Source organism: Malaclemys terrapin, chromosome 25 (assembly GCF_027887155.1).
Source record: "Malaclemys terrapin pileata isolate rMalTer1 chromosome 25, rMalTer1.hap1, whole genome shotgun sequence".
Lineage (NCBI taxonomy): Eukaryota > Metazoa > Chordata > Testudines > Emydidae > Malaclemys > Malaclemys terrapin.
In genome coordinates, this window is record NC_071529.1 from 4,081,168 (window position 1) to 4,095,647 (window position 14,480).

The following is a 14,480-nucleotide window of genomic DNA, read 5'->3' on the forward strand; positions in this document are numbered from 1 at the left end:
CTCTGAAACCTCACTGTTAAAAATGTTCACCTTAATTCTAGTCTGAATTTGTCCAGCTTCAGGTTCCAGTCACTGGATCTAGTTATGCCTGTGTCTGCTAGAGCTCTAGGACTGAAATCTCCCCATTCAGGTACCTCTTCACCTTCTCTGGGATAAACCCAATAGATTGAACTGCTTCAGTCTCTTCCTCTAAGCCAAGATTGAATTCAGATTGAATATTATCCTGTATCTATCCAAGTGTCGGTCAGGAGGCCAGTGAGTATGTTGTAGCTAGCCCTCCTTTTGTGTTTATTTTGGTAAGGGTGGGTCTGAGTGCTCCCTTCAAATAGAATATTTGGTTCCCTAGTTCCAAAATTACAGCATTTGTAAACTTTGGCCTGTCCATGTGGAGTATTTCCAGTACTAGCCCACCATACTTCACCAACCTCCCTGAAGACTACAGAATAAACAACTGAATATGGAGCTTATATTCAAACTGGGTGAGATGCAATAAAATGTAAATAAAACATTAGGAAACTGCAATCTCCGATTTCCAAATGGTTATAACTCCAACTCCTCCTACTTGGGTGGGACGAAAGAAACAAAGCCTCTCCCCTGGCTTCATAATAAATCAGAAGGCTAGCCTTCATTTCTCAGTCCCAAACTGTGTTCAGTCTTCATGGCTGAGACTGCTGAGTGTCTTAGTTCTGTTCATTTCCCTGTTATGAGTGCCTGGAGAGTGCCTCTCCTGTTTCCTATGGGACTTCTTTCATAGAATCATAGGATTGGAAGGGACCGCAAAGGTCATCTAGTCTAACCCCCTGCCAAGATTCAGGATTTGTTGCCTCTAAAACATCCAAGACAGATGGCTCCAGCCTCCTTTTGAAAACCTCAAGTGAAGGAAATTCCACTTCTCTAGGCAAATTGTTCCATTGTCCTACTGTTCTTACAGTGAGGAAGTTTTTCCTGAGATTTAATCTAAATCTGCTATGCTGGAGTTTGAACCCACTGCCTCTTGTCCTGCCTTCTGTGGCAAGAGAAAACAACTTTTCTCCATCTTTTTAGGGCAGCCTTTCAAGAATTTGAAGACCGCTATCATGACCCCCCTAAATCTCCTCTTTTCCAAAGCAAACATACCCCATTCCTTCAGCCTTTGCTCGTGTGGCTGCATTCCATCCCTCTGATCATCTTTTTCACTCACGTCTGGATCCTTTCTGGTTTCTCTACATCCTTTCTATACATTTGTGACCAAAATGGGACACATACTCAGATGAGGCCTAACCAGCGCTGAGTAGATTGGTACTATCGCCTCCTGTCACTTGCATGCTCTGCCTCTGTTAATGCAACCCAAAATTGTATTTGCTCTATTTACAACAGTTTTGCATTGCTGACTCATGTCAAGGCTGTGATCCACCACAACTTCCAGATCCTTTTCAGCGGTGCTGCTGTCAAGCCAGTTATCCCCCAGTCTGTATTTGTGCGTTTGGTTTTTCTTCCCTAAGTGTAGCACCTTACATTTGTCTTTGCTGAATTTCATTTTGTTGTCTGTAGCCCAGTTCTCCAATTTATCAAGATCCCTTTAAATTTTAGCTCTTTCCTCCAAAGTGTCTGTAGCCCCCTCCCCAGCTTTGTGTCATCTGCAACTTTGATCGGTGTGGTCTTTATTCCAACATCCAGGTCATTAATAAAGATGTTAAACAACACCGGACCCAGAACCGAATCCTGTGGAACCCTACTCGAGTCCTCCCTCCAATCTGACATCTTTCCATTAATAGTTACTGTGTTTGGAGTTGTTTAACCAATTATGTATCCACTTAATGGCAGTTCTACTGAGCCCACATTCCTCCACCTTATTTATGAGAATATCATTTGGGACTGTGTCAAAAGCCTGCTGAAGTCCAGGTATATTATATCCGCCACATTCCTTCTTTCCACCAAATCAGTTATCCTGTCAAAGAAGGAAATCGAGCTGGTTTGGCATGACTTGTCCTTGGTAAATCCATGCCTGCTGCTAATGATCACCCCTTCATCTTTGTTTTGTGTCTAGATGGATCCTGAGTATCGTGTGAGAAAGTTCCTGGCACTCCTAAGAGAAGAAGGGGTGTAAGTACTAGTAATATTTTAAAAGCTGTTCCATGACCCAGATGCCACTCCCCTGACATCAGAGGAATTGCAGCAGAGTATCTGACAGCAGTCTTGGGTTCTGGGGCTGTAATAGCTCTTTTAAATTCCATTTTGAACCTTCCCTTCCTACTTCCAGTATCATTCTGTTCCTCAGTGACTCTCCAAAGCTATTAGGGACCCAAAGCATGTTTGAATTCTCTGCCTTCTTGAATATCCGGGGGAGGCGTTAAACTTGTGCCTGATCTGCTGTCTCTAACTGGACTAAATCAGGAGTAGTCCCACTGTAGCCAATGGAGTTAAACCCCGAGACATCAGAATCTGGCCATTTGCTGATGGCTCTATTTATTTTTCTCTCTGTGTCCTGCTTTGTCAGCCTTCCCTGTCCCTGTGCCAGGTCCTCACTGGCAACATCATTTCACAGAGGCCTGCCCTCCGGTGCATGCACTGGAAGCTCTGGGGCAATGCTCCCTCTCATTTTTTTTTATGGCTATGTGCGAAATGAATTTTGTTAGGTGCGTGGTGGGGGTGGGGCCAAGGGGTTCAGTGTGTGGGAGGGGGCTCAGGGCTGGGGCAGAGGGTTGGGGTGCTGGGGGGGTGTGGGCTCTGGGGTGGGGCTGGAGATGAGGGGTTTGGGTGAAGGCTGCCCCAGAGCTGCGGTGAGAGAACTTCCCCCAACCCTCTCTCACCGCAGCAGCTCCAGCTAGGGCTCCTCTCCCCGGCAGCTCTGGCGGGGCTGGGCTGGGCCAAGAGAGGGGCGTCTCTCCCCGCCTGCGCAGCCTTTGAGAGCCTGCTGCGCGGCCGCGCAGCTGACAGAGAACTTAGCTTGAGAGGTAGCAGTTTGCAGATATGTCTGCTGTGTGCATGCTGTGTCTGGGTGTTGGTGTCTGCAGAGAGACATGCTTTGTGGCGGTTGTGGTCTGTTTTTCAGTAGTGTGCTTGCCTGAGTGGAGACGGACCGTGTGCAGAGCTCAGTGGCTGGAGAAGTGACCAAGCTGGAGAATACACTGGGATTTGTGTTCTTCTGTTCAACCCACTGGACAAAGTGAAATGTTCATCTACCTTCAACATCCCACTTGGAATTTGCATGTTTAGCAAAATAAAATATCCATTTTTTGCTCTTAAATATTCTGGTGTCTTGTGGAATGGTCAGTCTCCTTTAGAATACCTTGCTTCTGTTTCTGTGCACGCTAAAGTACATTCTCACTGGTTTATCATGGAGGACGTGTCCAACGAATTTTGAAGCTAACACTTATGTCCAGCATTAAATTAATACCACATGGCACCTTTTCTGTAGAAAAGTTCTACTTCTAACCTACAGTGGTGTAGTCTGCAGGTGTATTGCAGTGTGTTTGTGATATCATTGTGATGGTGAATGCTTTCCTGTACAGGTGTCTGTCGTCACATGACCCAGTGGGATTGGCTGTTGAGCCTGTGATGTCACTTCACCATCCTGCCTGATACGATGTCCTGTAATGTTGTTTCAGCCAGAACTAGTTTTTCTGTGATGGTTCGAAACACGAGGCAGGGCAGTCACTGTCTGACAGCAAAGCCCAGTAATGGAGAGGCTACAGCCCACTTTGACATTCACCCAGTGGGGCTAACCGTAATAGTTGCTGCAGCTGGCAGTGAGTGGCATTGGGCAGAGATGGGTTCCTTTCCTAGCTAGATACACAAACAAGAATCAGTTTTGTAAAGCTTTGACGATTTTTTAAAATTTTCTCACTCAAGCATCTTCGGATTCATAATGTCAATTGAGAACCTACATTTTATTAAAAGCCAGTGTGGGGGGTATTGAAGCCAGAACTGGCATTAACCAGTCTAACTAATCCTGCTTTCCTGATGAGCTACTAAGGGTTGGAAAAAATGATCTTCCCTCTCCTCCTTTGAAAGGATGGGTACCCACGTTCTTTTTCCGGAGTTCTCCGGGTTCTGCAGGACCCTTTGTGTTGCCAGGGCAGGCTCAGTTTCCATTCTTGCACTGTGGTAAAGCAATGTACCAAACTTTGGCTGCAAAGCACCTGCACACTACACGCTTACTGATAACTGAGTGAGAATTCTCTTCCCCCGTCAATGAGCTCCGCCCGTATTTTAACAAAGTGCATGGAGCATGCTGCTATATTTTCCCCACCCGTGACAGGGTGAGGCAAACAATCAAAGCCATTTGCAGGCTTCAAAAGCTGCCAAAGGCTAGCAACTCAGACACCCCTCGGGGTTTGGGAGCAACCTCCTTCTCTGCGAATGTCCTTTGGCCTCGTGGTTGAAGGCAAACCATTCTCTAGACCTTGCTGTGTACTTGAACTTGATCATGTGTTTTAGCCATTTAACTTACCTCCTTGATTTTTTCTTCTTTTGTTGAGTGCTGCTGTATTGTGATTTTGTGAGTCCCAGTGGCCAGTATGCACCCTCCCATATTTGTGTATGATCTTGCAACTTTCATTTGTCCCCTTCTCCCCCCCCCCCCCCATCTTAGTGAAAGCAGCACACAGTGTATTAATTTGTCTGATTAAATTATGTAAACATTTTATTGTGGTTTTTTTGTCCAAAGAGATATTGAGAAACATAAATATTATATGGTTTAAATGTAGATCATGGATGCAATAAAAAGCACATACTTGGAATGACTTAGGAGGCTGACTTGTCCTTGGGAGATGGATGTGTTGGTGTTGGGAGCTGGTACATATTGAGAACTGGATATATTGGATGCATCCAGGCACAAGCCTCAAACTGCTGTTTCTGGGGTCTTTCTTTAGGATACAGCTGTGGAAATCTTCAGAAGCAAAGCTCAGGTTCTTGCAGTTGTTCCCATGCCGGTGACAGGGAGTGATCAAATGGATTTTATGTGCAAAGGGAAAAACAGATCAAGTCCAAGATTTTCAAAAGTGAATAATCTTTTGATGCTCAGTATTTTGGTGCCCAACTTGAGACAGTATGAAGGGTCCTGATCTTCAGAAAGCCTGGGCATGACCCCTCTGAGCATCAGGTCCCTTTAAGGCATCTCAGGTCACACTTTGGAAAATCTTGGCCGAAATCATTAACTCTTCGACTATGGGCTAACAAGGAAATGTTACCGGAAATGTTGATCTTTAAAACCACACTGGGGAGTGTTTTAACTACAGCCCTGGCTTTCACCCTGTCACCTCCCAAATCCCACTCTCTGCATAGGCTATGCAACCTGGCACTTCCATCACATGTTGCCCTAAGTGGTTAGTATCCTTGTGTTACAGAGCTGGCCGTGGATGTCAGGTCCTTGGGGATAGATGCGTGTTTTCACAGGAATTGCTCTTTCTATATATTCTCCTTTTACGTAAAATAAATAATGGCCCATGACTTTCGTTATACATGTTCCGGCTACTAACTTAATTATTTCCTTGTCATCCTCCTAGTGCTTTCACTTCCAACTGAAGGGCCCACATGCACCATCCAAGGCTGCATTTCAACCGTAGAACATTCAATACTGAACTGTTAAGCAAATGGGTTTCATTCTAGCATCCCATGTAACTCTCATGCCACAACACAAGCAGGTTCAGAAGCCAAAGGACTGGTCTAGCCATCTGATGCTATAATGGTGTGAGAGAAAAGGTATTTCTTTGGTTTGCAGCACGTGTATCGGCCAGTAATAGGATTCTGCTTGATCTAGTGTTCAGAAATTGGTATGTGTATTCTGAAGGCATTTGGTAAGTTTCTTGTTCTCTGACCATCCCTGCTGGACTAATGGGAAAAGTTCGACTAGGCAGACAATGTCGTTCTCCCTATATGCATCCGAAGAAGTGGGCTGTAGTCCACGAAAGCTTATGCTCTAATAAATTTGTTAGTCTCTAAGGTGCCACAAGTACTCCTGTTCTTCGTTCTCCCTACAGTATTTCAGCTTTGAAAAACCCTACTAGGCACCCATTTTGTTACCTTATCCAATCTAATCTCTCTCTAGTTTTATTTTCTGCCAGATCTTTGCTTGTTGATTTGAACGTTTGGAACAATAATCAAGTATCGGGGGTAGCCGTGTTAGTCTGTATTTACAAAAACAACAAGGAGTCTGGTGCCACCTTAAAGACTAACAGATTGATTTGGGCATAAGCTTTCGTGGGTAAAAACCTCACTGAAGTGAGGTTTTTACCCACGAAAGCTTATGCCCAAATCAATCTGTTAGTCTTTAAGGTGCCACCAGACTCCTTGTTTTTGTGGAACGATAATGATTAGCAAATGGGGACTGTGGAGTGAGCAGATATCAGCAGTTACGCTGATAGAAAAGGTCTACACTCGTGCATGCTAGATACTGGAACTCATTTCTCGTGTCTCAAACACAGAAACGGGGGCAGACTCTAGTCTTTAGTTGCAGTGGTCTAGTGTTTAAAAGGCCAGTGATTGCCTATACATCTCTTCCAACATATAAATAGAAACTGGTGGTAAAACATTGGAGTAAGCTAGCAGGAAATTCCTTTCGCTAATGGAGTGTTGCTCTGAAGCCCAGAGACACTGGGTGTCTGTGTACACATCAGTGTAAGCCTAGGGCTAGTGGGACGCAAGTCAGCTGACCCATGTCAGGGAATCCTGGGCTTGAGCATCTACATTGTATTTTAAACCTAGGTTAAGGATTTTCTGACCAATGCTCGAACCTAGGGCTGTGGCATCCACACCAGATGCAGAGACCCGAGTCACAATAATCCTATCCTAGAGTGCCTAGCACCCCCCAATGTTGACACGCTAGCCCTACTTACATGTTGCACTGTGGAAAAACTACTGCCCACCCTGTTTCCTAACTATAACAGCAGGTGCCGATAAAGAGCATGTGAGTGCCCCAAGGGTCGGTTCTGGGGCCAGTTTTGTTCAATATCTTCATTAATGATCTGGAGGATGACGTGGATTGCACCCTCAGCAAGTTTGCAGATGACACTAAACTGGGAGGAGTGGTAGATACGCTGGAGGGTAGAGATAGGATACAGAGGGACCTAGACAAATTAGACGATTGGGCCAAAAGAAACCTGATGAGGTTCAACAAGGACAAGTGCATAGTCCTGCACTTGGGATGGAAGAATCCCATGCACTGCTACAGACTAGGGACCGAGTGGCTAGGCAGCAGTTCTGCAGAAAAGGACCTAGTGGTTACAGTGGATGAGAAACTGGATATGAGTCAACAGTGTGCCCTTGTTGCCAAGAAGGCTAACGGCATTTTGGGCTGTATAAGTAGGAGCATTGCCAGCAGATCGAGGGACGTGATCATTCTCCTCTATTCGACATTGGTGAGGCCTCATCTGGAGTACTGTGTCCAGTTTTGGGCCCTACACTACAAGAAGGATGTGGAAAAATTGGAAAGAGTCCAGCAGAGGGCAACAGAAATGATTAGGGGGCTGGAGCACATGATTTATGAGGAGAGGCTGAGGGAACTGGGATTGTTTAGTCTGCAGAAGAGAAGAATGAGGGGGGATTTGATAGCTGCTTTCAACTACCTGAAAGGGGGTTCCAAAGAGGATGGATCTAGACTGTTCTCAGTGGTAGCGATGACAGAACAAGGAGCAATGGTCTCAAGTTGCAGTGGGGGAGGTTTAGGTTGGATACTAGGAAAAACTTTTTCACTAGGAGGGTGGTGAAGCACTGGAATGGGCTACCTAGGGAGGTGGAGGAATCTCCATCCTTAGAGGTTTTTAAGGCCCGGCTTGATAAAGCCCTGGCTGGGATGATTTAATTGGGGATTAGGTCCTGCTTTGAGCAGGGAGTTGGACTAGATAACTCCTGAGGTCCCTTCCAACCCTGATCTTCTATGATTCTAGTACATAAACTGCGGAATTACAGAACTGCTGCACCCTGGGAGGCTGGTAGGAAGTTTGGGGGCTGGCTCCCACTCACTGCTGTGACAGTGCACGCTGCCTGGGCACCTCTGCACATGCAGCCCCATGGAGGGGAGGTTGGGCCCAGGAGCAAGGGACAATGCGGGGCAGGACCAAGTGGCTGCCCTGCAGGGAGAGGGAGCAGCAGAGCTTGTGGCTCAGCATGGTGGGGAGGAGGAGACCCCGCAACATCCTGGCAGCCAGGAGCTGCCTCCCACCTGTCTAGGGTTACCATATTTCAACACTGAAAAAAGAGGACACTCCACGGGGGCCCTGACCCTGCCCCATCCCCCCCCCTTCCCCACCGCCATTTTCCCGGACGTGTTCGGCTTTTTGGCAATTCCCCCCGGACGGGGGTTTGACTGCTGAAAAGCCGGACATGTCCGGGAAAAAGAGGACGTATGGTAACCCTAGTCCAGGCAGCTGTCCTGCTGGGATGGGGGAACTCAGCCAGGAGCTCTGCTGCTGCTCCTCCCAGCAGGGCAGCCCCTTAGTCCCTGTTCTGCTCTCTGGCCCCCAAGGCCATCGCAGGGGCGCCTGGCCAACATGCACCAGGCAGCAGCTCTGTCTGCAAAAGCTTTGGATCGGTCTCCATTGCAAACCCTGCAGGATCCTGGTAGTGTGTGTGCAGACTGGCTTTCAGCAGACAAAGGGTTAACGGTGATCTGAGCTGCTGTGCAAAGGGAGCTGTGGCTTCTGTTTGCAATAGACTGCACCACAGATTGTGGGCATAGAGAGACTAAGGAGGTTGCCCCAAGGAACTCTGGGATACATCTGGAGGACTTCCAGGACCCGAGTCAAGCTGGGGCCACGTGCACACAGGAAAAGCAATAGGGCTCAGACCCTAGATCCCAGCTTAACATGGGCTTGGACCCTCCTGCCCTGCAGGGTTCTTGGACCCTAGGTTCGAGGCCTAGGTTAACCCAATTGGAGTGTGGATGCAAGGGGGAGGGGAGCGGGCTAAGCCTGGATTTATATTGCTGGGTAGACATGCCCACTGAGGCTAGCCTCACCGTTGGCTTCTTCTGCACACTCCATTTAAAGGCGTCGTGTGTTCTGGCATGTGATACTTAAGGAGGCCCAGGAGTGGGTGGGGAGCTGTTTGATTTGTGACCGCCAAATCAAACCAGTACCTGTCCAATGTGGGGAAAAAACTGTGTCCCAAATTGAGGTCTCCATGTAATAAAACATTGCTAGAGTTTCTAAAAATTGTATAATGCAAAAGGGATTGCACCCAACACAAGATGATGCTATTTTGGACTTAATTATGATGGATAAAGATGAATTAATCACTGGACTGAAAGTTGGTGGTTGCCATGGAACCTGATTACATGCAAACACAGAACAGTCCCAACTAGTAATATATAAACTTGGTGCTTCAGTGTCGCTAACTTCCTAAAGCTGAGGAATTTTGAGTGAAATCGATTGGAAGGAAAAATTTAGATAGAAAAATGTCAATGAAAATTGGGAGTTTATTAGATGCCCCAAAAGCTACAATTCCACAATCAAAAAAGAGGAGTGCTTTAGCTAAAAACTCATCCTGGTTCAGTGGGGATGTGAAGGCAGGAATTAGAAATAAATAAAAAAAAAACAAATGGAAAAAAGGGGAACTAACTTCTAATTTACATTGATTGCTATTCAATATGGAACATTGATAATAAAAGCTAAATATACTTGGGAAGAATCCATGACTGGCAGGGCTAAGGGCAATAAGAGGGGGGTTAAGTCTATTAGGAACTAAAGAAATCCTAGCAATGGTGTTCGCTCATTACTAGATAGAGATGGTAAAGTTGTTGTTGATACAGAAAAGGCAGAAATGTTCAGTAAATCTTTCTGTTCTGTATTTGGAAAGAAAGAGGATAGTGTAGTCATATCACATGGGGATGATGAAGTACTTTCTGTTCTGTTAGTAACTAAGGAAGATGCTAATAATATATGAATATACCTATCTTATAGAACTGGAAGGGACCCTGAAAGGTCATTGAGTCCAGCCCCCTGCCTTCACTAGCAGGACCAAGTACTGATTGTGCCCCAGATTTCTAAGTGGCTCCCTCAAGGATTGAACTAATGACCCTGGGTTTAGTAGGCCAACGCTCAAACCACTGAGCTATCCCTACCCCCCCACTTAGGCAACATTTGCTAGGGATAAATATTTTTATATCAACAGGCCTGGATAACTTGCACCCAAAAGAGTTGGTAAAGAGGAGACCTCTAGCTCACTGATGTAGATTTTTAATACATCTTGGAATACTGGGAAAATTCCAGAAGACTGGGAAAGTGCTAATGTTGTGTCAATATTCAAAAAGTACAAGCAGGGATGACCCGGTAACCAAAAGCCAGTTATCCTGACATCCTGGATAAAATGATGGGAAAGTTGATATGGGATTCAATTGATGAAGAATTAAAGGATAGGAATAATGCCAGTCAACTGGGGTTTATGGAAAATAGGACTTGTCAGACAAACCTGATATCAGTAAGGAAACGTACCTAAGTGAAGTCAGAGAATGTAGAGATAGAGTGAGAAAGGCCAAAGGCCGTGTAGAGTTGGACCTAGCGAGGGGAATTAAAAGCAATAGTAAGAGGTTTTACAGCCACATAAATAGGAATAAAGCAAAGAAAGAAGAGGTGGGACCGCTGAAGACTATTGCCGGAGAGGAGATTAAAGACAATCTAGGCATGGCGCAATATCTCAATGAATATTTTGCATCGGTGTTTAATGAGGCAAATGAAGGTATTAGGGATACTAGCACCACTACAGAGGGGCATTCAGGATGGGGAATTACCGTATCCGAGGTAGAAACAAAACTTGAATGCCTTAATGGGGCTAAGTCGGGAGGACCGGACGATCTTCATCCGAGAATATTGAAGGAATTGGCACGGGAAATAGGCCCATTAGCGATAATATTTAATGAATCTGTAAACTCGGGGGTGGTCCCGTTAGACTGGAGAATAGCTAATGTGGTTCCTATTTTCAAGAAAGGGAAAAAAAGTGATCCGGGTAACTACAGGCCTGTTAGTTTAACATCTGTAGTGTGCAAGGTGTTAGAGAAAATACTGAAAGAGAAACTAGTTGAGGACCTGGAGGTTAGTGGCAATTGCGATAAATTACAACATGGTTTTACGAAGGGCAGATCGTGCCAAACGAATCTGATCTCCTTCTTTGAGAAAGTAACGGACTTATTAGATAAGGGAAATGCGGTGGACCTAATATACCTGGATTTCAGTAAAGCGTTTGATACTGTACCCCATGAGGAATTATTGGTTAAACTGAAAAACATGGGGATCGATATGAAAATCCAGAGGTGGATAAGGAATTGGTTAATGGGGAGAATGCAGCGGGTAGTATTAAAGGGTGAACTGTCCGGTTGGAGGGAGATTACTAGTGGAGTGCCTCAAGGTTCGGTTTTGGGACCCATTTTATTTAATCTATTTATAACTGACCTCGGAACCGATTGCAGGAGTGGGCTGATAAAGTTTGCGGATGATACGAAGGTGGGAGGCGTTGTAAATTCGGAGGAGGATAGGGATATCCTGCAGGGAGACTTGAATGAGCTTGTGAATTGGAGTATCAGAAATAGGATGAAATTTAATAGTGAAAAGTGTAAGGTGATGCATTTGGGGATGACTAATAACAATTTTAGTTACAAGATGGGGACGCATTGGTTAGAAGTAACGGAAGAGGAGAAGGACCTAGGGGTCCTTGTAGACCGCAGAATGACTATGAGTCGACAATGCGACGTGGCGGTGAAAAAAGCCAATGCTGTCTTGGGATGCATTAGGCGAGGTATATCTAGTAGGGATAAGGAGGTCCTGCTTCTGTTGTACAAGGCGCTGGTGAGACCTCATTTGGAGTACTGTGTGCAGTTCTGGTCTCCCATGTTTAAAAAAGATGAACTCAAACTGGAACGGGTGCAGAGAAGGGCCACTAGGATGATCAGAGGAATGGAAACCCTGTCGTATGAAAAGAGACTAGAGGAGCTTGGGTTGTTTAGTCTGACAAAGCGAAGGCTGAGGGGGGATATGATTGCTATCTTTAAATATATTAGAGGGATTAATACAAGGGAGGGAGAAGAATTATTCCAGCTTAGTACTAATGTGGACACAAGAACGAATGGATATAAACTGGCCGTGGGGAAGTTCAGGCTTGAAATTAGACGAAGGTTTCTGACCGTCAGAGGGGTGAAATATTGGAACGGCCTTCCGAGGGAAACGGTGGGGGCGACGGACCTGTCTGGTTTTAAGATTAAGTTAGATAAGTTTATGGAGGGAATGGTTTAATGGTAAAGCATAGTAGTCAAGGAAAACCAAGCAATGGTAGGTAAATAGTATAATGGCTGACAGGGGTCAGGCTGGAGACTCTTGCCTATATGCTCGGGGTCTTACTGATCGCCATATTTGGGGTCGGGAAGGAATTTTCCTCCAGGGCAGATTGGCTGAGCCTCTGGAGGTTTTTCGCCTTCCTCCGCAGCATGGGGCAGGGATCTCTAGCAGGAGGGTCTCCGCTGATTGAAGTCACTTAAAACAGGATTGGGGACTCCAACAGCAGAGTCTAGGGAAGGGGTAGGGACGGTTTTATGGCCTGCAGCATGCAGGGGGTCAGACCAGATGATCATAATGGTCCCTTCTGACCTTAAAGTCTATGAGTCTATGAGTCTTTGATGAGTTTACAAGTTTGGTTGATAAAAGGTAACTGCATAGCTGTAATATGCAATACGTTCGTAATACATTTGACTGGGAACTGCAGTATATTCTGATTAGGAAATCAGCACTATAAAATACTATTCAAGCACGCAGTAACTGGGTTAGGAACTGGCTAACTGACAGATCTCAAAACATAGCTGTCAATGGGGAACCAGAATTAAATGGAGGTGTGTCTAGGGTGGTTCCGCTCGGATTGGCACTAGACCTGATGCTATTCAACGTTTCCATTAGCCATGTGGAAGAGAATACAAAGTCACTGTTGATTACAATTTGCAGATGACACAAAGATTGGTGAAGTGGTAAATGAGAACAGGGCAGTCATACAGAGCGAGCTGGATTTCATGGTAAATTGGGCCCATTCAAACAAGATGCACTTTAATACAATCAAATATAAAGTTACATATCTAGAAACAAAGAATGCAGGTCACACCTACAGAATGGGGGACTGTATCCTGGAATGCAGTGACTTTGAAAAGGCCTTGGGTTTCATAGTAGGCAAGCAACTGACCACAAACTCCCAGTGCAATACTGGGACAAAAAGGGCTAACATGATCCTCAGATGGATAAAAGGGAGTCGGAAGGTAATTTTACCTCTGTGTATGACATTGATGAAACCGATCGTGAAACGCTGTGTCCAGTTGTGGTGTCCACATTCTATAAAGGTTTTTGAAACATTGGTGGGAGTACAGAAAAGAGGCCAAAAAATATTTGATGGCTGGAGAAGATGCCCTACAGTGAGAGACTTCAAGAGCTCAGTCTGTGTTGCTTATCAAAAAGAAGATGGAGAGGTGACGTGATCACAGGGTATAAGTACCATCACAGGGAGAAAATACCAGGTACTCGGAAGGGTTCTTTGATGCACTGGAGACAGGCAGAACAAGAATTTGGAATTTGGCACACGTTTTTAACAGTGAGTGTGATTAACGTTGGAACAAACCACCAAGTGATGTGGGGGAGTCTCCTCTCTAGAGGTCTCTACTCTGAAAAAGATGATTCATCCCACATACCAGTTATTGGGCTCAATACAGGGATATTTAATGGCCTGTATCAAACAAGAGGTCAGACAGTGGTTCTCAAACTTTTGTCCTGGTGACCCCTTTCACACAGCACGCCTTTGAGTGTGACCCCCCCTTATAAATTAAAAACACTTGTTTATATATTTAACACCATTATAAATGCTGGAGGCAAAGCGGGGTTTGGAGTGGAAGCTGACAGCTCGCAACCCCCATGTAATAGCTTCGCGACCCCCTGAAGGGTCCCGAACCGCTGGACTAGATAATCTAACGATCCCTTCTGGCCTTAAACTCTGTGATTCTATTTAATCTAATGCCATTGAGGTCTGTGTAGGAGTAAGCTACATTGGACACCATCAGATGCTGTCTTGATGTTTGCTCGTTGTGATATTTCCCTGTAGAAAGCTGCTTGTGATAAGCACTGTCACAATATGGCAAATGATTAGTTTTTAGTGTCAGTTGTTTGTGTTAATTGAGGTGGTGTCTTAATGCAGTCACCTGGTCCAGCAAGAGAGTCGACCATTCCTGTGGATAGACTGATCTCACAGGCTCCATAACAAATGAACAACACGGGCTCTCAAGTGTATCAGTTTAAGTTCATTTACTTTCTCTTTAATGTCTTAACAGGACAACAACAAAAAGCAAATTGAAATAGATTTATCTCCAAATATATATATATATATATATATATTTATATAATATATAATCTTAGTCAACTCAAAGATATATACACTGTATAATAAATAATGCTTATAAAAAGAGAATTTTCTGAATATAAAATTTAAAAAATCAACAACCTCTACAACTTTGTACAAACTTTGGATACAGCAGGTTAATGGGAAGG

The 14,480-nt window shown here is 45.0% G+C and overlaps 1 protein-coding gene across 3 annotated transcripts in view; it reads left to right on the plus strand.

Moving 5' to 3' along the window:
* The window catches only part of NSF (N-ethylmaleimide sensitive factor, vesicle fusing ATPase), a 165,357-nt gene extending 160,633 nt beyond the window's left edge, over nucleotides 1-4,724 (plus strand). For 2 of the 3 annotated variants that reach the window (XM_054014424.1, XM_054014426.1), the window contains exons 20-21: nucleotides 2,027-2,082; nucleotides 3,032-4,724. In XM_054014424.1, the coding sequence (XP_053870399.1) occupies nucleotides 2,027-2,082; nucleotides 3,032-3,047 (72 nt within the window). In that variant the 3' untranslated portion in view covers nucleotides 3,048-4,724. The remainder of the gene's footprint in view (nucleotides 1-2,026; nucleotides 2,083-3,031) is intronic. The other variant, XM_054014425.1, reaches the window with a different exon arrangement.
* The last annotated feature ends 9,756 nt before the right edge of the window (nucleotides 4,725-14,480 follow it).